General features: G+C 47.5%; 1 protein-coding gene across 11 annotated transcripts in view; it reads right to left on the bottom strand.

The window, feature by feature from the left end:
- Positions 1-25,645, bottom strand: part of ARHGEF18 (Rho/Rac guanine nucleotide exchange factor 18) — an 82,812-nt gene that overhangs the window by 31,227 nt on the left and 25,940 nt on the right. The window contains exon 1 of one of the 11 annotated variants that reach the window (XM_016163102.2): positions 25,212-25,263. The exons of 9 other annotated variants lie outside the window; for them this stretch is intronic. In XM_016163102.2, coding sequence (XP_016018588.2) covers positions 25,212-25,230 — 19 coding nt within the window. In that variant the 5' untranslated portion in view covers positions 25,231-25,263. Of the gene's footprint in view, positions 1-23,421; positions 23,550-25,211; positions 25,264-25,645 lie in introns of those variants that run through there. One more of the 11 variants, XM_016163103.2, reaches the window with a different exon arrangement.

The raw sequence follows: 25,645 nt of genomic DNA, 5'->3' as shown, positions 1-25,645 counted from the left end.
TGTGAGCCGTGAGCACAGGGAAGGCTCCGAATCCTGGGTTTCCTGCTTCCTTGAACAATAAAGACTAAACTCTGAGAGACTTGCTTTGTAGCCTAGAGTGGGGCACTTGGAGAGAAGGCAATTTTCTGCCACTTATCGTGAATGCGTGGTTGGTCCTGGGTGGCTCTGGTCATAGTGGAGAGATGAAGTAGACACGGGCCCCTGGGTACCAGCAAGGTGATGAGTCCCTCACCACACCCTTGTAAATTCTAGGGAGAAAGAAGGACCGGAGGGCAGCTTTGGTGACTTTAAAATTTACTAGGCATTCACACTCGAGCTTAGTAGCTGACAGATCTCAAGCAGAAAGAGGGTCCCTAGTGGGACACCAAAGGGCTGTGTCCTCAGTCTTGCCTGAAATGAGAACACAGAAGGCTTGCATATTGGATTCACAGATGACAAGAGACAGGAGCAGCCTCAAGTGGTGTTTGGAAATGAAGATAGGGAGACGAGTTAACAGAAAACGATCTTGACAGACTAGTAATGGAAATGTCAAGAGATGTAGGAAAGGTGGGTGGGGTGCGGGGTCTCCACATGCAGCAGCGGCACAGGTGAAAACACCCAGGGGCTTGTTGGGTGCCTGTGGCAGTTTCAGTAACTCAACAGTGTGGGGCATGCAGGTCATTTTAGGTTGTATCAGCATCAAGGCGGTGATAAGAGGAGGAAGGCCAAGCTGCTGGCGGGCCAAGCCTGCTGGGGAGTTTACCTTGGGCCTGGGTCAATGAGTAGATGGCTCATCAGACAGTAGCAGCCCCCGGAAAGCTGTGTTGTGACAAATGCCACGGAGGGTTGGATGCAGGTGGACTGAGCACCCCGAAGGGCCAAATCTGAGCTGAGTGGAGCATGCCCAGAGGACTGCAAGAACAACCAAGGGCCCCCAGCCAGGACCAGAGAGGAAGGGTAAAGAAGCGGGAAGCTGCTCAGGGGAGGAAGCCAAGGGCAGCGGAAGCTGGCCCTCGAGGAACGGACCCTCTTACGGGTGACATCAGTATGGAAGAGGAAGCTCTAATTTTAAGTAATTCACAGGCCAGAAAGAACCACCACTCCTGCTTTAATACAGTTCTTTTCATTCTTACTGCTCTTAATTTTGACTAGGTTGAACCATTGTTGATTATCATTTCTGACCCACAAAAATGACTGTCTCACATGGTTCGACCTGAAACACGGGTGAACACCCGCTAGACATACAGCTTGGTAACCTTTCTGCTTCAGATGGTGTAAAGATTTGCAACGCTGTAAAATATACTTCAGAGATCTTTTACAATTTCTTTTTTACAGAATTCTTTTACAACAGCTATAAAGCCATTTATTAAACAACAACGTTCCTCCAGTGTCACGTTCCTGGGGACTTTCAAAATTTCATGTAGTTATAACTAAAACTGTGACCGATACCTGCATGAGATACTCTATGAACACTGAATAATTTCTTGGGATAAGCTCTTATTAGTGGCTGGGTTTCCATACCCAACTTCCCAGTGTCGCACACCGTCTGTGTTCCCCACCGGCCAGAAGCTTCCTAGAGGAGGCCTGCGTCTGCCTGGTCAGGTCTGGGTCCCCAGCTGCTGGTGAGCGTGCAGGGCTGCACTCTGCACACGGGGCTGGGGTTGGGGTTCTCAGAGTCCATTCAACATATTCTGAGCCCCATGGTGCACCGGCAACACACACGCCCCCCCCACCAGGAAAGTGGGCCGACACCTCCCAGGAGACATGCCCTGCCCCCACCGCATAACTCCATCCCCCGCCCCCCCTTTTCACCATGGCCGCAGCCCACTCTCTCCATCTGTGTAAGGCCCTCTCTTGTGACAGCAGCACAAACTCCGTCATTTAGCCAAGGCTGTGACCTCTTTGGGTGGCCTATTCAGACTCACCATTCCCATCCCTCCCCGCCTGCGAGCCTGAGTGTCTCTCCACACACCTGATTAGGGTGCCAATGGCTCTGGTATAAAGTCCTGACTGCTTGGCTTGGTCCTGCCAGACTCTCTGGAACACAGGTCTCTCCCAAGCCTCATCTTTTGCCTCCATTTGCACCCTGCATCCGAACCACGCCGACACGCAGCACCAGGGAGCCTCAGAGGCCCTGGGTGCCTTGGCCCAGGCACCCTCTTGCCTGGCTGGCTTTGGGGTGAGGCCAGAGTCCCTCTGGCCTGCCCCCCACCAGCTCCTTGCCCCTGTGGCCTAGACCTTCCTACGCACTTCCCTTAACCCATGTCACCTGATAGCTTTAATTGCAGTGCCTCATTGAACCTTGACCTCCTCATGGGCAAAGGTCAGGTGCCACTCATCTCTGGGTGCTGGCACTGCCTTCCATCTATGTGCTTGGTCAGCCTACTCATGGGTACACAGACCTGGTCTCTGCCAGGGAGGGCAGGGGACACAAAGAGGACAGGACTGTGGGGGGCACTCAAAGGTGAGGGTGGAGGGGCCCAGTGTGAGCTCATTCTTGGCTATTTCACTTTAAAGACAACCTGCTGCCTTGAGGGCTACTCTCTTTGGTAAATTAAAAAATCTCCACATAAGAGGCTGTGTGGTTGCTGGGCTCTGACAGAGGTACGGGTGGGACATGGCCAGGAAGTGAGTGACTGTCAACCTTCACGGCTCATGTCTTGATGAACGTTCCCTCCCCTGAAATTTTATGCCATCAGCTGACTTAGCCCCCTCTTCTCCTGAGGGCACCGGGCACCCTTGCTGCCCTGGCTGACTTCATAAGGACAGCCCTCCCCCTTCTCCATTCGGTGCCCGCATATCCCCACCCGCGGGAACTGGGCCTGCCTGCCAGGTTTTGATGTTCTGTGTCCACTGGAAGGCCAAGTGGAACCACAGTGTTCACCTGCAGTCGGGGTTATGGGCCTTGTGGCCATCAGCTTGACAAGAGAAAATGAGGGAGGAGCCGCTGGCGGTCTCACAGCTAACCTCCAAGAGCAGGGCCCAATCACCCTCAAGTTCTTCCAGCCCCAGCACCTTCTGAGTTGCCTTTTTTGAGATTCAGGAGGCTCTTCAGAACCTTTCAACACTGCTAGGTGACTCATGATAAAAAACGTTTTGCTAGCATACTATGAAAAAATTCATAGTCTGTGGTGAGAAACCACAAGTCTCCTTGAAATCATCCAAAACTGCTCTTCCTTCTGGAACACCTAGTAGTTGGGGATGCTTCGTGGCATAAAACATACATGTCATTAACTGGAAATATTGATGAAAGAACTTTGTACTGGCAGAAGTGGTCTGTTCTGTTCCAGTGTTGCCTTAAGCAGTCTAGCATCATTTCCGTGATATAATTTATAGAAAAAAAATTACTCTGATTTTGTATGAGAGGGAAACTGAGGTTGAAATTAGAAAAACAGGCAGAGAGCTAGACCCTCTGGATGTTGGTTAAGTATTTGGTATACTGTCTAGGAGTGAATTCTTATTCTCGATAAACCTTAACTTCGAAGAGTTTTTTCTGGGGGGGAAGGACTGCCAGCTTAATTACTTTATTGATAAAAAAGGTATGCCTCTAAATTAATGTCTCATACTAAGATGGCACATCTCTAAGATATTCTTGTTTACTAAAGAACTAAGGCAAACTGCTATTGGTGAGTCATCTTAGGAGTGAAAAAAAGAACAAAGTGGAACATTCTTGGGCATAAATCCAGCCAGCTGCATATTATACAGGCCTGAAGTACAAAATGTGGCCCCAACTCTTCACCTGCAAAGATTCTTGGCTGATAAGAAATGGTCCTTGTGGAACACTGATAAGGGAAAATGAAAAAAATGTCACCTATGTCACTGTTACCTGAATTTGATCTCACTTGATTAACAGTACAAGAGTAAACTTCGAATGTAAAAAAAGGAAAAATTTAAATAAAATGAAAAGTAACCAGTATTCTCACCATCACGTCCACTTACAAATATCTCTGTGCCTCACCTTTATTTGCACGGGGATGAATGTTCATAATCACAGCAATGATACACGCTTTTTTTCACGCGCTATGGTCTTTGTGTAGCTTTAATCACTTCCCTGTTGCCCGATGGTCAATGCCTTCCAATTACACACATGAGTCTCGAAGAGACAGAATTATGGAGGCAAAGGTTAGAAATACTTTGATTTTGGATATGCATCACCAAACTGTTTCCCAAAGTATTATACCAAGCAGTGCAACACCTTGCAGGAAAATACGTGCAAAGAAAGGAAATCCTGGGAGGTGGTACAACAAAATGACAACTAATTATAGCTGCATGAGATTATTTTCTATTTTCCTAATTGCCTACAATGGTCTATGACTTATAATTTATAAAAAATTCAACATTAAAAGGAAGATAGGTACAGGATATATGGGAGCTCTCTGAATGATCTCTTTAAAAATTCTTCCATAAATCTAAAATTATTTCAAAATAAAAGTAGGGAAAACGTTTGAAGCAGATGGCAACGATTCCTGGTGCCACCCAAATCGACACGGCGTCAGTTCTTGCACGTCCTGCTCCTGCCAGGTTACCTAAGCCCCACCCCCGCTGCTGTCTTTCCCCCAAATGTGGGGCTGTATTCTGTTCTCTGCCAAAACACAGCTTTTGGAGTCAGGAAGAATGGGGGTTTAACTCTTGACTCTGTCACCTGCTGTAATCTCTGCGATCTTGGCCAATTACTTAGTCCCCCTGAGACTGTTCAGTCATTTGTGTAAAACAATACATGGAATCTACTTCTGGGGCCCTTCGGAGGGCTGAATGAGGAAATAAATCTAAGGACCCTTGGAAAAGAGCAAGGAGCCAACTGTCAGCTCCCTCATGCCTGCCCCTAACACCTAGGCCCTTAAAGACAGACTGACGTTGTCGTGAATGCGGACACCACCACATGCCCAGGCTCAACACCAGTATATGCGAACCCCCAAAACACTGGGAAGTGGAGGAAACGGCCTTGGCCCAGCTGACCCCTGCATTGTCCAGGCAGCCATAGCTTATGAAAGGGTCATGCTTCTCCCAAAATAATAATAATAAAAGTTTATACATCTGTTTAGAACACATAAAACACATCTCCCTGTGGGAATAATGGTGTCTGAGCAAGACCGATCCACAGTTGGGGACCCAGGTGATGATGGAGGCTCATTGGTAATGAGCAGCTATGGGATTTCCAGCAGTGGGAGCTGGGGGTGTCCCGAGGAGGAAGGCAAGTCACTCTGCCTGGGTGTGTGCAGGGGTCATGGGGTCATCTGCGCTAGGTCTGGAAGATGAGTACAGGGTCCTTAGGATCACAAGGTAGGCTGGCTGGGAGTGGCACACTACGGCGCTTTTATTTCCTGATGGGGAGCCGCAGGGGAGGTTTTAGGTGAAGGAGATGCATAACCTGGACCTCTGTTTCATGGAGATAATGGTGATGGTGCAGGGAAGAGATTAGAGGGGTCAGCGAGATGACAGAGGCAGGGAACCAGTTCTGCAGTGTGAGCGCCAGGTGAGATGTCATTAATGCAGGCGGAGGGTGGGGGACAGGATGGGAGCCCAGAGGCAGGATTAGTGGGGCTTGGTGTTCTGTTAAACATGGGGGTGGCTAGAGGAGACTAGACCAGATGTCCTGGGCCACTGGGTGCTGCCTTCATTGAGGCGGGACTAGAAGCAGCGAGGGGGAGGGGGACAGAGGCGGGAAGAACACCAGGTTCTCACTGTGGATGTGGCCAGTCCGAAACACCCCGGGACGCCCCAGTACGGAAGTCTTGAAGGTGGCTGGGAGTACAGCTGGGGTCAGGGTAACGGCTAGCCTGGGCCACCTGGGGGCGGTCTGTGCCGAGAAGCTGGAACGCACAAAGAACGAGCTGACGGCACAGGCATACCTCATTTTACTGCGCTTCGCAGACACTGCATTGCATGATCGGGGTAAGACCCTCTACCAGAAAAAGGATGGCAACTTGCTGAAGGCTGGGAAGATGATTAGCACTTTTTAGCAATAAAGAAATTTTTAGTCAGGGACATTGTGTTTTTTAGACATAATGCTATCGCACACCTAACCGACTACAGTATGGTGTAAACGTAACTTATATGCACCGGGAAATCAAATAATGGTGTGACTCACTATTGCGCTATTCGCTTTACTGCAGTGGTGTGGAGCCAAGCCTGCGACATCTCCGAGGTAGGCCCGTAGCTGGAGACAGGCTGACAAACAGGAGGCATTTAGTAAAGCAGGGTTTTGGACACGCTCTCTCTGCTGTTCATCCTGGGTGAACAGGCCCATTTGTAAGCAACATTCCAAAGCAACTTCCGTTCACTGGGTCTGCCCTGACGACTGACACTTCTCTGCCCGCGTGCACAACCTGGGCTAAGAAAAGTGATGGTAGACGGGATGCTCCCGCCGTCTACCTGCAAAACTCTGCTTAGCCAGAGCTGCGTCCACTGCTTCTGGAGCTGCGCATGCCAGCTGTGCTTGCTGTACCAGTTACATTCTCTAGTGACAAAACACTGTCTAAATTTGTGAACCACTGGTGCAAAAGAGTTAATGTTTCTATGAAACAAAGTCAAATGTTCCAAAAACACTTATAAGCAAAACAAAACACTATCTGATTAGGAACAGGTGAGCTAAGGGTCAATAAAAAGATCATAGAAACCTAGAGGGATTTAGCACTCAGAGGGCTCTGGTTTCTTTAAATTCTCATTAAATGGAAAACAGAGAAGTCTATATTACGTCTGGTTGAAAGCAAGAAAGATGACAGGGATTTCTATTCTCAAAGGAAAGGCTATTGGGTCTACTACACCAAAAGACTGGCAAATAAAAATTCATTTCTGTACTTTAACTTAAATAAAATATTTAAGGTATTTAATTTAAAAACTGCTAGCCTTTTCCAGTTAGTTGGTGATTTGGGTGTGCACAGGATGCCGCCAGGCCCTGGGCTGGGTTCAGCCCTTCTCCTGCAGGTGGCCACCTACCGCTGAGCTTCTGTAGCTCCAAGAGTGCAGGCACTGTGGACAACAGCAAGGGGGAGGGGTCCTCAAAAAATTAAGAATAGAAGTGCCTTATGACCCAGCAATCCCTCTTCTGGATGTTCATCTGAAGAATATGAAAACACTAATTCAAAAATATGTACAAGCCGCTGTGTTCACTGCAGCGCTATTTATAACAGCCAAGATATGGAAGCAACCTAGGTGTCCATTGATGAAAGATGAATGGATAAAGAAGAACTGGTGTACATATACAACAGACTACTACTCGGCCATACAAAAGAATGAAATCTTGCCGCTTGTGACAACATGGATGGCCTTCGAGGGCCATTATGCTAAGTGAAATAAGTCAGACAGAGAAGACAAATACCATATGATTTCACTTATAAGTAGAATCTAAAAAACAAAGTAAACGAACGAACACTCATAGATACAGAGAACACATCGGTGGTTACCAGAGGGGAAGGGGCTGGGGAATAGCTGAAAGGGGTAAAAGGGGTCAACTGCATGGTGATGGATGGTAACTAGACTTTTGGGGGTGATCACTTTGTAGTGCACACAAATGTCAAATTATAATGCTGTATACCCGAAACTTACATAATTAAAACGAAACAAAAAAGTGAATACCAAAAAGGTGAGAGCCACCTGGGCAGGTCCAGGGTTGAGAAGCCGGTGACCAGGGAGAAGGGCCCCGCTCCACACCCCACGTAACTCCTTCCCGCCCTACGTGGCTCTGTCTGGCACTGGCTGGTCTGTGGCACATGGAGGAGTGCCGGCAAGCACTGTGCCAGCGACGCGGTTCCGAGCAGAACAGCAAGTCTCAAAGGAAAAGGAGTCTGAAGGAGGTCGAGGGAGATGCCAAGAGCAGGCTCCAGCTAAGAGCGGGTCACAAAAGGAGCGCTCCCAAGACAGGCTGGGGATGAGGGGGTCCCTTTACAGCAGATGGGGCTCCCTAGGCTGTGGTGAAGGGGCTGCAGGTATGCCTGGAGTGCAGGGGACAAATGTGGGTTGGAGGGAAGACAATCCTACAATGCAGAAGTGACAGGGGAGGTGTGCCAGGAGGTCCAATCTGGGAGGTCTGTGTCTCTTCACTAGCGCAGGCAAAGACCCCCGTCCCCCCAGGAAACAAGCGCAGATGCTCAACTTACAACGGGGTTATGTCCCAATACATCCATCCTGAGTTGAAAGCATCGTAAGCTAAAAAAGCATTTGATACACCTAACCTACCCAACACCAGGGCTTAGCCTGGCCTTCTGTGCACATGCTCAGAGTGCTGCCACGAGCCAACAGCTGGGCAAATCGCCCCGCTGCTGCTGCCCAGCACCCCGGGAGCATACTGTACCACATATTGCTAGCCCGGAAAAAGATCTAGATTCAAAATTTGAAGTATGTGTATCACTTCTGCAACCCTGTAAAGTTGAAAAAATCATATGTCAAACCACTGTAAGTCGGGGACCATCTGTCTTTGTGGAAACTTAAAAGAACTATCAACACCCCCCCACCCCAGGGTCCCCGTTTTTGCTCCTCTCTCTCTCCACTGAATCCACAGGCTCAGACGGCCCTCCCTTCATCCCTGTTTCCATCTCCGCGCTTCCGTTCTGGGCAGTTCAGCGCAGTGTTGGGAAGGCAGGAGCTGGAGCCAGACACCTCAGGTTCAAACCCCGGCCTACGAGATCCCGAGCCAGTGGCCTAGCACTCCTGGCATCCATTTTCCCATTTGTAGAATGGGGACAATAGGAGCACCCTCTTCAGAAGGCGGCTGTGATGGACAGAGAACATTCTAGAACAGTGTCCGGCACGTGTAAACATTACCGTTGGCTATGTGTACTGCTGCCCAGACAACTGCCAGAATGATGCCATTAACGCCAAGCTCACTCCCGTGTCCCTCAGGGGCCCTTGCCTCCCCACGGCTCATAGAAGGGGTTGGCACGCTGTGGTCCCAGGGACAAATCCAGCACCATCATGAGCCAAGAATGAGTTTTATACTTTTAAAAGGTTGTAAAAAAAAAAAAAAAGAAAAAAAAAGAAAAAGAATATGCAACAGAGACAGAAGTGACCCACAAAAAGCCTAACTTATTTACTATGAGGTCTTTACAGTCGGCCTACACCTGCGAGGTCCTACCTCATCTCCTCGCCCTCATCTCCCCTAACTCCTGGCTCCTGCCACCTGCTACCCTGGCCTTCTTCGTGTTCGTCAAACATGCCACCACCCCTCCAGGGCTCCTGCAGTCACTGCTCATTCTGCCGGCCCCCCACCTCCTTGAGGAGGCCCCAGGAACACCATTTAAAATACAGCCCTGCCCAACACACACACACACACACACACACACACACACACACACACACACACACACTCTCTCTCTCTCTCTCTCTCTCTCTCTCTCTCTCTCTCTCTCATTCCCTTCTGGTCTATAATTTTTTCTCCTAGAGTTTATCCCCATCTTGCATACTACAAATAGTTACTGCTCATTATTTGCTGTTGTTATGTCTGTAAAGTCACATGAACACTGAATTAGTGAATACTAAACCACTGCTTATGGGGAAGATCTGAGGTCAAGTTTCATGAGCTTCTGGTCATGTTTCTGTCAACCCACCAATGCATAAGCTTGTATTACGTGTGTTCTGACTGAAAGACGCCTTATTTAATATATATTGTCTATTTATTAATACTGAACTCATGGCCAACAGCACTGTAACTCAAGCCCAGGCCCGAATGAAACACGGGTTTTCCCTATAAGGTGTGCCCAGGCTTTTTGTGCTCAGGAGGCTAGAAAGAGCTTCAGCACTATGTTCCGGGCTATTTCAACAGCCAAATCACCAACGAAAAGCACAAAAATGCAAAAAACGTAGCAATAAATACACCTGGCATAAAGGACACTTGCTTAAGGTTTGCTCTGAAACAAGAAGGCAGAGAGGTCACCTGGTCCACCCAGGACAGGACGTGTGCCTCAGATGACTCAATGTGCTGCCGTTCCGTGCGACTGTGAATGACCGAGAAAGCACTGAGTATTGATTTGGGGGTTACAGAGATTTTAGTCAGTAGGTGAATTAGTAAATATGGAACCCACAAATGATGAGAATTGATTATAAATGTTTAGAGAGGAAACTGCATGCAGGTGGGGATCTCTGTGCTGTTCATTGTTGGCACAAGGCCTGGTGAATTGTGGGTGCTCGATAAGTATTTGCTGAAGGAAGGGAGAGAGGGATGGAGGGGATGTCTGGGAGGTACCTGCTTTGGGGTACATCAGAGGAGAAATGAAGGGGAAAGAAGGGCAGGGTGGAGGGAACCCCTTGTGCAGGAGGTTCCGTCATGGGCCTCAGGGGCCCTTGGAGTTTTACAGTTTATCCTTAAAACTGAGGACACAGAAAAGTTTATTTCTGTTTTATAGTTTATCCACAGGAAGGTTTATGCATAGGTATTGATCGGATCTGTCTCTGTGAACAGTGGCTGCAGTGCAGGGAATGGGTTGGAAGCAGCTACAGGTGGATATGGGGAGGCAGAACCTGGAGGTGGAGGGTGCCAGGGCCCAACATGAGTGACCAGGGAAGGGCAGACTCAGGCTGGGCAGGGGAGAGGTGGAGAGTTCCATGGGAGTCACATAAACTGTCCTAAAGACTCAAGGTGATGGCAAGTGGCGGCTGGACCTAGGAGTGTGGCACTCAGCACAGAGGTCTAAACAAGGGATGGAAATTTGGGCATATGACAGTACTTGAAACTAAGGGACAGATGAGATTCTGGGGCAGGGAGGCTGTTTTGCAGAGAGCTGCCTGGGGACTGGATGGGGTAAGATATGTCCTTAGGATCCTCCCTTTGTTGCAAGTGGTCTTTGTACCAGAAAAGCCAATGTGCATGCATTTTGGGGGGTGGGGGGAGGGGAGGAGGAGGAGGAGGACTGCAATGTCATAACCACTGGCTCAAACTATTATTACTATCAAACTGAAATCTCTAAAATGTTTTCTCACAGGCTGTCATCAGGTCCTAACTGCCCACGCTGTATTTATACAGACACTTATTTAGACCAGAGGTTCTCATCTCCAGGTGATTCTGTCCCCGAGGGGACATTTGACAAAGTCTGGAAACATTTTTGATTGTTACTATTAGTGGGGAAGATCCTGCTGGCATCAGGTGGGTCACCACCAGGGAAGCCGCCTGATGCCCTGTGATCACAGGACGGCCCCCACCACAGGGCCCAGGCTGGGAAATGCTGCCTCGGACCCAGGCACAGGCGTCCAAACGTCCATCACACTGAAGTTCACCTGGCTGGCTGCAGCCAATGCTTTTAGCCCCTGAGATTTGGGGGTCTTGACTCTATGACGGGACATGAAGGCCACCCCTCCAGTTGTCATCTCCAGCTTTGATGAGCAAACCCCTACACTTCTGTCTTTCTAAATTCTATGGTGAACAGCCAGTTGGGACAGAGCAGAGGAGGGAGCCCAGGGTGCCTCCCTCTAAGGTGACACTAGTGCACTAATTAATGCCCTTGGGGAACTTTCATCCAACCAGGTGTGAGCTGGCTAAAGAATAATTAGCTGAGGATTATCTTAATATCTCTGTGGGCTTCTCTTCCTGGCTCCCGAGCACACTGTGGGGGACCTGATCGGATGTTTCCCACTTCCACACGGTCCACCCGTTTCCCTCATCTACTGGACTAGATATTCCACCGCAGGCCGAAGAGGAAGTGAGGGGGATGTGACACAATTACTTCCTAGTGATTCATGCTGGTTCTAAGGCTCCTGACTGCAGCTGCCTCTTTAATAACCACATTCTTCAGGGTGACAAAAGGATGACAGCGAGTGGGCTGGTCTCTAGCTGGGAGACTGCACTGTGCCAGTTCCGCTTCCTTCCCAGGCCTGGGACCACACCTACCTGATGCCAGCCTGTTGGTGGTACGCCTCGAGATGTCAAAGACCGTGGGTATCTGAGACCTGCTTTTAAGGTTTTGCAAGGCCCTATCATGTCAGATGCAACTTGAACTCCATGATAAAAAAGAAAAATCCAAAAATCCAATTCAAAAATGGGGAAAGGGCTTGAATAGACATTGCTCCAAAGACATACAAATGGCCACTAAGTTGTTGCTGGTGAGAATGTAAAACTGCAGAAAAGTTTGGCGACTACTCAAAAAAGTCAAACACGGAATCACCATGTGTGTGATCCAGCGATTCCACTTTTGAGTATATTCCCATGAGACCTGAAGGACAGATATCTGCACACCATGTTCATGACAGCATTATTCACAGTAGCCAAAGGGTGAAAACAAACCAAGTGCCATCAGCGGATGAATGCGGCTATACTATGCAACAGGCGTCAACATTAAAAAGGAAGAAGACGCTGACACACATCATGCCATGAGTGAGCCTTGAGGACCTGAGTGAAACAGGCCAGACCACAGGACAGATACTGTGTGATTCCACTCACAGAGGTTCCCTAGAGAAGTCAGATTCACAGAGACAGAAAGTAGATGGCTGGATCCGGGGGCTGCGGGACAGGGATGGGGAGTTAGTGTGGATGGGGAGAGTGTCAGTTTGGGAAGATGAGAAAGTTCTGGAGACAGATGGTGGAGATGGATGCCCAGCAGTGTGAATGTACATGTAAAAATGGTTTAAAAACTTTTTAAAGGTCCAATTAGTGCTGCAGGAGACTTGAACTTCAGAGTGGCTGCTCTTCAGCCATTGGAGACCATGGACTGAGATTTTCTCCCACGAACCTGACATTCCCCCTGACAGAAGGGAAATGCAAACCGGCCTTAAGAACTTCTCTTGGCTTTCTCTATGGACAACTGTCTTGAGTGACAGGACACAGCAGCTTCATCAAGAGACTGGCTCCAACACACAAAGAACTTACAGGGCTCTACAAATGGCCTGGACGGTCTTTGCCTCTTGGCAGTCATTCCTCAACACTCCCTTAGCAATCAACGCGGATGGTTAATGGAAATATGGGAACAAAATCTGCTCCACTTGCTGTTTCGAAGTCATAATGATGAATGAGTTTAACAACCCCACAGGGGGCCAGGCAGAGGCGTCCCTGGAACTTTTTACTGAAGGCGATCTGTCAGGGATGACAGCAAGCCTCAATGGAAACAGTCATTAGATGGGAGGTTGAAAAGGGGCAAACCGAGATAGGACAGAGGTGTGATCTCAAGACTGGGAGGTGACTGATAAAAAAGAGCTCAGCATTCTGCTTCCTTATTAACGTATCTGAGAAAGAACGTGCGAAAGACTGAGGATTGGCAGAGACACCCCTACACTGTCCAGGCTTGTCCCCAGGTTACCCACTTGCATTTGCTGGATTTTACACTATTTCTTGGTGTAAGGAAGGAGCCATCTTCAACATCATCCACAGATAGTTCAGACCCAGAAAAAGGCATTTGCCTTGTGAATAAGTATTTCACATGACTCTGGGCACAAGGCCAGATGCTGAACTGCAGGGGTCTCAGCAAAACAATTCTGCCCCCCACCCCCTACCCCGCATGGCCTGGCCAGGAAAGGCTGCAGGCTTTCCTCTTAGGTACTTAAAAAAAAATTATGTTAATTCAACTGACTGTATAGAAATCAAGACGATGCGGTTGAAAAGCATTTTAATGAAAACAAATGATCTTGAAAATATTAACACAGGTGTGGCTACTACATATCTAAAAATCTTCCAGAAAAACCTCAAAAAACCTATTATTACTTTTTTTTTTTTTAAACCCTCTGATGGAGGAAATAAAGAGCAAATGTTAGCAGAGGTAGCTGTAAGGAGGGCAGAGGAAATCAAACACTTGATGGAGGCCAGTGGGTTTCTCTTTCAGCAGATAAAAAGCATTTTGTTAAAAGCGGAAGGCAGAAAAGAAAAACATGCATGGAGAATGCCAGGAAAAAACCTCTTTGCTCTCAATGGCCTGAGAAATTATTCAAAGGCACTGGATTTCTGTAAAAAGACAGTTGAAATAGTATTGGAGTTTGTGAGGCTTAAGACCCTCCCCGCACGGAGTTCCTAGTGAAAATCACACTCATGAGGAACTCCTGTCTCCTTAATTGTGTTCTTCACCAAATTTACAAGATCAGAGTCACAGCCCTAGAAATCGAATGTAAAAATCAGGAGTCTACTGCAGGGGTTGGCAAACTATGGTCCATGGGCCAGACAGCTGTTTTTGTAAATAGAGTTTTGCTGGAACACAGCTACGCCCACTTGTTTCCATGCAGTCTGGGGCTGCTTTCCTGAGTAGAGTAGTGGCGACAGGGGGTGTAGTGCGCAGAGTCTCAAATGTTTACTATCCAGCTTTTTACAGAACAAGTCTGGTGATCCTGGTCTACCGTATCTAATTGGTTTGTTTGGGGGTAGAGGGTGTGTGTGTGGGGGGGGGGGGGTAGGTTACTATTCCTAACCATCAAAACGCAGCTGGCAGGGCTGATGGGATGTTCCACTTTTAATCTCTGACACCAGGAGGGAATGGAATAAAGGAGGCAGCCAAGTGATCAACCGTGAAGTCATTACTGAATTCCAGAGCTCTGAAATAGCCTATGCTGGTAGCAAACAGGTTCAAGGTAGGTTTCTGAGTATCTCAAGATCCCTACAGCCCTGAGTAGGTTGACTGTAACGATAATGCAAGTCGGCAGCCTGTTCCTCCTTTAGGAAAATTCCAGACCCTTGAAAGACCTTCATTAGTATTCCTTCTAGAACTGCAAAGGTGTGAGCTTGAATATATTTTACATCTCATGACTCAAGGTCAGGAAGGAAACAATGTCACCTACTTATGTAAGCTAGGTGCATGGCTAGGCAGAAGGAACATCATTTTTTCCTCTCTGAATCTGCAAAACTTTTGTATTTGGTGAAAGTGGTATTTTAATGTAGGAGGAAGGAATATGTCATATAACAGAGTACAGGCAAACAGCCAAACATGTGACAGAATGTAATATCAGGCATCTATTTATATAATCATGTGCCATATACGTTTTGTTTAACAATGGACCAAATATACGACTGTGGTCCTGTAAGATTATAATAGAGCTGAAAAATTCCTGTCACCTAGTCATGTCGCAGTCATCATGTCAGAGTGCAAGCATTCCTTGCTTGTTTGCGGTGATGCTGATGTAAACGACCCCACTGCGCTGTCAGTCGTATAAAAGTACAGCATATACAATTATGTACAGTACGTGGCACTCGATAATGATAAGTGACTCTGTTATACTTGTTATTTCAGAGTACCCTTTCCACTTATACAAGAAAAGTTTGTCATACCAGCGGCAGCCTCATACATCTCGTTTACTACATCTCTCAATTACATTATTTCTCTTGCTTTAATCTCATGCTGTCTCATAAATTTAGTGTAGCCAAAGCATGCAGTGTGTGTAACATCTATAGTAGTGTATACCACAGTGCACAGTCACGTCCTCGGCCTTCACACTCGCCACTCACTCACTGACTCACCAGAGCAACTTCCAGTCCTGTGAGCTCCAGAGCTCCATAAGTGCCTTATACAGCAGTGCCATTTTTTTTATCTTTAATACTATATTTTCCCTGTATATTTTCTATGTTTAGATACACAAATACCACTTTGTTACAACTGCCTGCAGTATCCAGTGGAGCCAAGGAGCAGCAGGCTAGACCACATAGCTGAGGTGTGCAGCAGGGTAGATCTTCTGGGTTTATGTCAGTGCGCACGACGCTGTAATGTTTGTATGATGAAACTGCCTAACGACACACTTCTCAGGACACATCCTCGTCAAGCGGTGCATACTGTACTTTATAGTCATAGGGGCTTCAGATTTGGAAGCTTTTCAAGCAAGAGACTAGTTCTCCGTAAGATCTCCTATCTCCTCTTTCCTCTCTTCACTTACTGGGTTCCCAAGAGTGAGCCCAAATTCGACACTTATTTTAACTTTAAAATATCTGACAATAACTATGTGTTGCAAAGAAACTAAGAAATAAATATTAGGAACTTGTAAAATTATTCTTATTTATAAGCCACCAGAAATGGAAGGCTCTTTTGGTGGGTTGAATAGGATCCCCCAAATTCATGTCTTCCCAGAACCTGAGAATATGGCCTTATTTGAAATGGGGCTCTTGTGGATGTAATGAAGAATCTCAAGGTGTCGTCCTGAATTTAGGGTGGGCCCTAGGTCCAATGACTGGTCTGCTTACATGAGGAAGGAAAGGGAGGTTTGGACATGGAGACACACAGATACAGAGGACACAACCACACAGGGAAGGCCAAGTGAACATGGAGTGCTGAAGAAACGAGCCAAGGAATGCCTAGGGCCACTCTCTAGAAGCCGGAAGAGGCAAGGAAGACGTCTTCTTGAGAGGCTTCTGAGGGAACAGGGCCCTACGGACACCTTGATTTCAGCCTTCTCACCTCCAGAACTATGAGAATACATTTCAGTGATTCTGAGCCACCTGGTTTGTAGAAACACGTTACAGCAGCTCTAGGAAACGAATAGTTCCTTGAAAGTCAAAGCTATTGTGTCACCAAGTGCCTCACCCTTTTCTAAGCATTTTCCTACTCTATGGTGTGCTGTGATCCCAAGGCGGCATTTTGACATTGTGGACTGTGGCTCATTTGTGAGTTGGGAAAACAGTTTCTCATGAAATAAAAAAGAACAGCAAATACCAGAGTCTATCGTGAGTAATAAGGATGCGTATTGTTTGGTAAAACTTTGGATACCAGTGTGTGTGTATATGCTTAGGGGGTCACTGTGTAAAGCAGTTTTCATTACGGTTGGTTACAGTCAAAATGAAACACACCCATTTAAAGGACAGTGCTAAATGGAGTCCCAGGAGCCCCCACCTTTGGACCCAACTATAAGGTGAACATCCCCGACAAACCCTAGTGTTTAAAATCTCCAGGGACAGGCATGCTCTGTGTTCAGTTAGTTTTTCCACCTAGGAGGCCTTCAGATTTCACCTTAACTGTGTTTCTGCTTATTTTCGGTTAGTCCAACTGACTCCGTATTTACGGGACTGCGCAGGTGGGACCCAGAGGTAGAGGCTGAGATGTCCCTCAAGCACGGAGTCAGGGCAGGAAACTAATTAACACTCATCAGAGGGTACTGGATCAGGTCAACTGATGAAACAGGACACTGCCCCCAGGGCGGCCTATGCCCACCTCTGACATGTCCCACACCACTATTCCTTTAATGTTCGTGTTGTGACAGATTAAAAAAAAATAGCTAGATTCAGGCTACCACATGGATGAACCTTGAAAACATTAAGAAAACATTAGCACGAGAAGCCAGATACAAAGGCCACATACTGTAGGATTCCATTTATAGAAATTTGTCCAGAATAGGCAAATCTATAGAGGTAAGAAGTAGATTCATGGTTGCCAGAGGCTTGGGGATGGGGAAGTGGGCAGCGACTGCTAGTGGGTGTGAGACTTCTTTTGGGGGTGATGGGACTATCCTGGAATTAGAAAGTGGTGATGGCTGCACAACTCTGAATATATTTAAAAAACACTGAATTATACGCTTTAAAGGGGTAAATGTTACGGAATGCAAATCATAACATCCCAATTTTAAAAAGCATCAGAAGAACGGTCGACTCTGTAGACACAGAGCTCTCCCCAGCCAGTGGGGAGCTGGAGGGCCTTCCCCTTTAATTGGACCTTTGGAACATTCTAGAACAAGAAACACTAAAAAAGGTTTTAGCTTCCTGATAACAGGCCAGGTGGGTCTAATGACAAACTTAAAAGCACTAATTTAGAAGATGTGACTTATAATTGGTCCTCAAATTTCTAGAGCAGACTATGGTCGTGCTTCATTTTTAAAAAACATTTTTATTTATGTATTTATTTTGCACTTTGCTAATGAATTTATATTCTTAAAACAACAACAACAAAAAAGGTAAGTTGTGTTCACTGCTGCAAGAACACAATAATCAGTCAAATGAATAAATGAACATATCTGAACACTGCTGAGTACTCTACAAGCAATAACAATCCTATGAAATAAGGAGTATTGCTGTGCTTTAACTTTACAGACAGGAAATTGAGGATTGGAGTTGGAATAGCATCTCATGACCTGGGCTCTCTGCTACCACCTGTTTATGGTACTCATGGGTGTGCGTGCGTGTGTGTGTGTGTGTGTGTGTGTGCAGAGACGGGGGCATGGCCTCCTGGAGGCAGGCCAAACCCTCAGTAAAGCCTGGAGTATCAGAAGCTTCCAAGGTAAAAGGAAGGGCCGGGAAAGGGAGGCAAGGTGGGGCTGGTGAGAGGGCTCCCAAATCAGATGAGAAGTCTGAACTTTGAAGGAATGGAGATGAAAACGGGCATATGAGTTTCCTATGGCTGCTGTAACAAATACTATAAACACTGGCTAAAAATAACATAGATTTATTATGTTATAGTTGTGGAGGTCAGAAGTCTAAAACAGGTAGGCAGGGCTGTGATCCTTCAGGATGCTGTAGGCGACAATTTTTCCATGCTTCTTCCAGCTTTTATAGGTCACCTGTACTCCTTGGCTAGTGGCCCCTTCCTTCATCTTCGAAGCCAGCAGCGTAGCACCTCTGACCTCTTTCGCTGACCTCTGCGTCCATCATCAGATCTCCTTCTCAGACCTGAGCCCTCCTGTCTCCCTCTTATAATGACCTTGTGACAATGCTGGGCCACCTGAATAATCCAGGATCATATCCCCAGCTCCCGATCCTTAACTTAATCAGACCTGCAAAGTCTCTCTTAACTTAATCAGACCTGCGAAGTCTCTCCTTAACTTAATCAGACCTGCAAAGTCTCTCTTAACTTAATCAGACCTGCGAAGTCTCTCTTGCCATGTAAGGTCATATATTCAAAGTTCTTGGTGGTTAGACAGTTGGGATGTGTCTCTAGGGGGCTATTATTCTGCAAACCACAAGACCAATGTGGTGGGAGAGGCTGACTATAAATTACAGAACAGAGGAGAGATGCAGATGTCCGTCCAGTTTGTGAAGCCACGACTCTCCACAGGTAATGTGCTGTGGAGGGACAAGGGTGGCTGACGCCTGCTGGGAATAGACAGAGAAGCCCCACAGCTACAAGGGTGTGGAAACAGCTGGACTTACAGGAGTCAGACCCCAGCGGCTTCAGCCTCAAGTTACGTGAGCGCAATAAGCAGATCACCGCTCTACTGTCGGACTGACATCATTTTCATTTCTGATGGATTCTGCATCACTAGCTGTCAGGTTCTCTGCCTCTCTCATTCCTCCCTCTACAGCCGCTGACTGCTTTCTAAATTGTGCTCGCTAGCCTTCTGCCCTGCCTCCACTCCATCCCAAAGCACTAGTATTCTAGGGTCCCTGGTGGCCTGTGAGGAGCTACACCTCACTATTCTTGAATCCTGTAGACCTTGGGGTGGGGTGGAAGTGGAGGGAAGAGACCCCTGATTCAAGGACAGGGAACACAGCCTCCCCCTCTCCAATGCAAAATAAATTTGAGACGAATTCCTAACTGCTCATCTACCAGCTATAGGGGCCAGTGATGCTCAAGGAAGAGTTCGACTAGCTGATGACCTCAAGTCCATCATCTACCTATGTCACACTCACCCCACACTGTCAGCTAAGACCCAACACATCCACCTTTCAACAGATCTGAAGTCTGACGTCTTTCCGCACTGTTTAGATCCAAGGTGTCCCCCAGTGGGCCTCCCTGTCTCCAGCTTCCACCCTTTCCAAGCCATCCTCCACCCATTGAGGGAAATAGCTATAAAGTCCTGCCTGGTAACACCCCAGCCTATAAAATGGCCATTTCAGCTCTATCTGATTAACTGCATGTTGTTTCCTGGCCCTGAGCCTTTGCACATGCTGCTCCCCGGTGCCAACAGCTGCTGGGGAGCAGCTCAACCACCACCTGTCAGGAGGGAGAGGGCCTGCCTGCCTGTGCCTAGGCTATGCCCATGCTGAGATTCTGACCCACATCTCTGCCTTAACTCCTGCCACAATGATCAGCAAAGAGGACTTTGTAACTATCTGCTACATGGCAGGGACCCAAGTCTATACTCCACTTTAGGAAAATAAGAGTCAATTAATGTCAATGATCCAGCCTCATACCCTTTATGTTGGAGAGCTGCCTCTTTTTCTTTAGGGTTGTCTGACCTTTACTCCCTACCCTCTAGCTTCCCAGTCTCAAACCATTTCTTATAATTCTGTCCCATACCCACAACCCTTTCCACTAGCTTCTAGTTCCTGTCCTGCCCCTCCCCCCTTCAACAGCTTTGTTCAGATGGAGTTCACATACTACACCCTTGTAAAGTGTACAATTTGATGGCTTTGGTACATTTAGAGTTGTACCTCCATCACCACAATTTCAGAATACTTTGTAACACCCCCAAAAGAAACGCTGCACCTCTTAGCTGTCACCCCCCATTTCCCCCTCCCTGCAGCCCCAGGCAGTTGCTAATCTACTTTGTCTCTATGGATTTGCCTGTTCTAGATATTTCACATGAACAGAATCAGACAACATGTGTCCCATTGGGATGGGCTTCTTTCACTTAGCATAACATTTTCAAGGTTTATCTCACATCATAGTGTGTATCAGAACCTCATTCCTTTTTGTGAGTGAATAGTATTCCACTGCATGGATAGCCCACCTTTTATTTTTCATTCCCCAGGTGACGAACATTTGAGTTGTTTCCACCTTTTGGCTACTGTGAATAATGGCCTAATGAACATTCTCATACCCATTTTTCTGTGGACCTCAGACTTCATTTCTCTTAGGCATGTGCCTGGGGTAAAATTGCTGCGTCTTACGGTAACTCTACGCTGAATTTTCTGAGGAACTGCCAGGCTGCTTTCCAGAGTGGCCACACCATTCTATAGTCACAGCAGTGGTGTTGAGGGTCTCAATTTTTACACCTTCCCATCTCTTTAAATTCTTCGAGTGGGAGCCCCCAAATGGACCCTGCAAAGGGTCACAAGGACCAGCCACTGATCACCATATCCTGGCATTATGAAAGCCACAGAGCCAACTGACTGCTTCGACACTCAATGATGCTAGTAATTTGCTCTACATTGTGTCTGCTTCATTACTAACGACTTCACTCTTGTGAGGGGACCAGGGAGTACACTAACCCCCACTGTGGATGCCTTTGTGATTTATTATTCTTTCCAAACTCAATTGCACTCTGCAAATTAATCTTGGCAAATCAGAGTTATCCATACACAGCATTCGACTGTCCTGTGTGCTGGATTCTAGCCAAGTAATTTGCTGTTGTTCTTTCCTCCCTCCATCCCACACTGCAACGGAGGGGCATCTGCCTAGACTACCTCGCTGTCTTGCCTTTCTTGCCTCCTGAAACCCACCTGTAAGAATAACCAGCTGGTAAAATGTTCTGGAATTAGATGGTGGTGATGGTGAACTGTTTAGTATGGTGGTGAACATACTAAAACCCACTAAACAGCGCACTTTAAAAGGGTGAATTTTATGGTATGTGAATTATATCTCAATAAAGCTGTTATATTAAAAAAAAGTGATGAGTTTAAAACATAATCCACTACAATGTGTTAAACCTGCAACTCTCTATTCAGTCAAAACTATGAACCTATCTAAGAACAAAAGCAGAGAAGCAAGCAAGTTGAATTTAGTTTACTCCCAGAGCAATTTTAACAACAAAAAATGAGCACAGCTGCAGGAGTCCTTTCACTGAGATCTCTGCGAGGACATTATTTTAATCGGTTTGTCCCCTCCCCCATCAGCCACATTCCTCCTCCAAAAATGGAGGCTGCTCAGGAGCTGTGACTGGCACTGTTTTGTACCTGGAGAGGGTTTTCAAAACATAGCAGCTTTTCATCACTTTCAGGGGAAATGTAAAGTTTAACTAACAAATAACAAAGAAACAACCAGTGGCTGAACTTACTAAAGCTCGCCAGGCTTTAAATTACATAGGAGAATTGTGATGAAAATGTGTAAAAGTCATAGATGGAATTTGAATAAATGAAAACAGGCCCCAGGATGAGTGAGGAAGAATGAAGGAGACCTTGACTTAAGGATCAGAAATATGCTAAACATGTAGAAGGTAAACACCCAGGGAGGCGCAGCTGGTGACAAGGGAAACGCTACAGGGACATAATTGCTACTGTGTGACAGGAATGAAAATTATACTGCAGCGTTTGCCAGAAACAATGTAGGTGCCACTGCTGCTTTCAAGGTGGGGATATTCTCAAGTCAACTTAAAGAGAGAAAAGAACCATAGAATCTCGAAGGTATGCCATTTAAAAGTGAAATAAGCTAATCAAAAGCAAAACAAAATGTGTTTACGAGAACTAAATTTATCATGCCTTCCAGATGCATGCTTTTATTTGCTTTAAAACAACTTTATTTTCCTCTCGAAAGGGCTTGACCCATAGAAATTACAAACTCTTGATAAAGTGTAAACTCTGACCCAGTCCAAACAACCAAGATGCTCAAAACTGCCAGACACTTTGTTACCTGGAATGTCAACCTAAAAATACAATATAAAAATACAGTGCATGCACATATGCACAAAATACAGAACATTTATTGAGCATTCACTATTTGCCAGGCACTTTGCTGTCCACCTTACACATACTGTTTCATCAAATCCCCAACCAACCTTTATTCCTGCTTTAAAGATGGGGAGACTGAGACTGGCAAATATGTGGTGGAAACTAGGGTCAGAACCCAGATCTGATTTGACACTCAAGCCTGAGCTCTTGACACTTCTCCATATAGCTCCAGGATTAATCATTCTCACGGATACCTGCAAAATCATCGCCAAATCGCCCTTGGCCAGGGAGCTGTTCATATTATGTCTTTAGTCAGTCAGAAGGGTCCTTCGACCCTACTGGCTGGAGTTCCACTCTCCCCCAAAGAGGCAAAGGGGGAAAGTCGTGTTCTTTGCTTCCGTGGTAAAACTTCAAGAAAACTTTTTACCCTCCCTGCCAGCCATCTCTTCTACCTATCTCAACAGGTGAAACAGACAAGGTTACCGTCAGCTGCAACAAACCGTGCAAGACCCAAGGGCCTCTCACTTCATCTCGCAATGAAAGCTGCACTGCACCACCTAAATTTGTCCGCAAGAAACTGGTGAGCAGAGCAAGGAAGACCCAAAGTATACACACACTTTGTAGGATTTGGTTATCCAAGTGTTCACTGGCACAAAGGTCCTCAGCTCCAGAGAGTGAGTTCTCCACGGAGGACCTAAGTACCACGGTGCTGGTTATTGTTATAATTATTACTGCATTCCCGGTTCCTGCCCCAGGTGCCTCTGAACCTGGAGCCCGATGACCTTTCCCTCCGGACCGAGGGGAGGTTGCACCGCCCAAGGGCTGGGAGGGACTCAGGTGGGGCTGGCGGACATCGCTTGCACCTCTGCATTCGTCAAACAGAGACTCTGTGCAATAAAGGGATAGCTTAAACTGCAGGACCGGCCCGCCAGCTTGCAGGAGTCCACCCGGGCCCCGCCTGAGGCCAGGCGGCCCCAAGGGTCCCGTGCCCGAGCCGCCCCTGGAGCCCCACATCTCCTTCCCGGGGCCCGAGGCCTCCCTCTCGAGGCCTGTTCTCCTCGGGCTGGCCCCGCCGCCCTCACCTTGGCCCGCTTTCCCGCAGGCTGGTCGCCGCCCGCTGCTCTGCCAGTCTCGCCACCGCCCCCGTTGCCCGGCCTCGGCGGATCCACAGCCGACAGCAGCTCGGAGCCGGAAGCGGGAAGCCGCAGGACTAGCCGCACATGCGTGGCCCCTCCCTGAGGGCGGACCAGCGGGTGTGGCCCAGAAGGGGCGGGGCGTCGCGGGACGGTGGGTCTGCTGCACTTTGACTCCGGTGGAGCCTGGAGCCACGGGGCGGGGGCGTGTGCCCGGCCTCGCGGAAGGCGCGGGTTTTGATTGGGGGGGGGGCGGGTACTTGCGATGACGCTAAGAGCAAATCTTGAGGGGTGGGTCAGCGGGGGTGGGGGGCATTTTTTGGGAGGGGGTCAATGGGTCCCTGGGTTATCAGCGGCGCCGAGGAGCGAGTAGGAGGAATCCTGAGGGAGAGCATTGGGGTTGGAGGGTAGTTTTGTGGGATCAACGGGAGCCAGAGTGATTAGCGGGGCGGGACGCTCTGGGTGGCTTGAACAGTGGGGCTGGGGGAGGTCTTGGGGGAATCAGGGGTGCCTGAAGCAGGGCATCAGCGGAAGCCTGGGGACTTTGGCGGGGTTGGGGGAGAGTCTGGGAGCAAGAAGTCTAGGGGAGAGTGCAAGAAATGGAGAACACAGGTCTGTCACCTGCGAAGAAAGGGCCGTATAGACTACAGGCAGGACTGACTAGAAGTCTGGGACAAATTATATACTTCTCAGTTGGTCCCGGGCACCCCAGAATAAGTACCATTAGATACCCTGAAGATATGCCAAACACCCAGGCAGGTGCAGTCAGATACCCAAAACATGCTTTCAGGCCCTGGAAAATAGGTCAGACACCCCCACAGGTCTGTTAGATATCCTAATACTAGTATTTAGAATCTGAAAAACATGCCAAATATCCTCAGAATACCAGACGACTTTACCCAGGAGCCATCAGATACCCACAAACGGAGTTTTGGACACCCAGAAACATATCAGACCCTATGCAGGAACTTTTAGGGACCCTCCCAAAACGTAAACCAGATATCCCCAATACAGATATGATCACATATCCCCAAACAGGTGTTCGGTCTGAAACATGCCAGAATGCCAGACACCCACACACAGATGTTCCTAGATACCTGTAGACGTGCCAGATGCTTCCTGCAGTGCCAGCACCTCCTCAGGTACCATCAGACATCCCAGCCCTGAGGCTCCTTGTCCAATCCAGGTCTCCCCACAGGTGACCTGGTTGGCAGTAACCAGGAGTGGAGCCAAGTACCACTCACCCAAGGTTCAAGCTGGTCCTCCAGGCCAAGGTCTCCCCAAACCAAACTCAATTCAACACACATACAATCTCTGGCAAGAGCCCTCAGTTCAGAAATGGGGGGAAGGGGATGGAGTCCTCAAGTGACCTACCTTCAGTTTAATACCAGTCTTCATGGACTTAAAAGCAACATATCCAGGGAACTAGAGTATCCTTAAGTGAAAGGACATGCTTCATTAGACACCTCACCCTGATTGAGTTTAGAAGCCCCGACATAGATCCTTTTGAGGTCTCAGTTGATCAGTAAATGTTCACTCTGAATTTCTATGACTTTTGGATTTTGTCTCAAATCAATGGGAAGCCATTGGAGATTTTAAGCAGGAAGAATGGCGTGGTCTTTATTTTTATAGCCACCTTGGTTATAGAAATATTCAGGTGAAATATTTCTCCTCTAAATGTGAAAACTGACTTTTTTAAGGAGCCCGGCAAGAAAGAGAAGTATCTCTCTTTTACTCACCCCACCATTCCACATTCATTGAGTTATCATGCACCAGGAACTCTGTTAAGAGCTGAGGAGACAGTGGGAGTGTAAGTCTAAGGCAGCATTTCTCAGTCTTGGCATTATTGACAATCAGGCTGGATAATTCTCTGTTGTAGGGGGCAGCCTTGTGTATTGGAGTTGGTTAAACAGCATCTCTGGCCTCTACCCACTAAACGTAAGTGGCACCCCCAGTCCTGACAACCAAAAATGTCTCCAGACATTGCCAAATGTCCCCTGTGGGGCAGAATGGAATGACCGTTGGCTGACAGCAACTGGCCTAAGAGACACTCAGATATTTATGCAGTCACCTGATATAGGCCTCCTGGGGAAAATGGACCTGCATTTTGTTTTAAAACGTAAGAATTAGATGGCCCAGGGAGTTCCAGGAACAGTGCTAAATAAGCAAGGCT

Source organism: Rousettus aegyptiacus, unplaced genomic scaffold (assembly GCF_014176215.1).
Source record: "Rousettus aegyptiacus isolate mRouAeg1 unplaced genomic scaffold, mRouAeg1.p scaffold_m13_p_16, whole genome shotgun sequence".
Lineage (NCBI taxonomy): Eukaryota > Metazoa > Chordata > Mammalia > Chiroptera > Pteropodidae > Rousettus > Rousettus aegyptiacus.
Note: the sequence above shows the minus strand (reverse complement) of the source record. Positions and strands in the feature narration are given on the sequence as shown.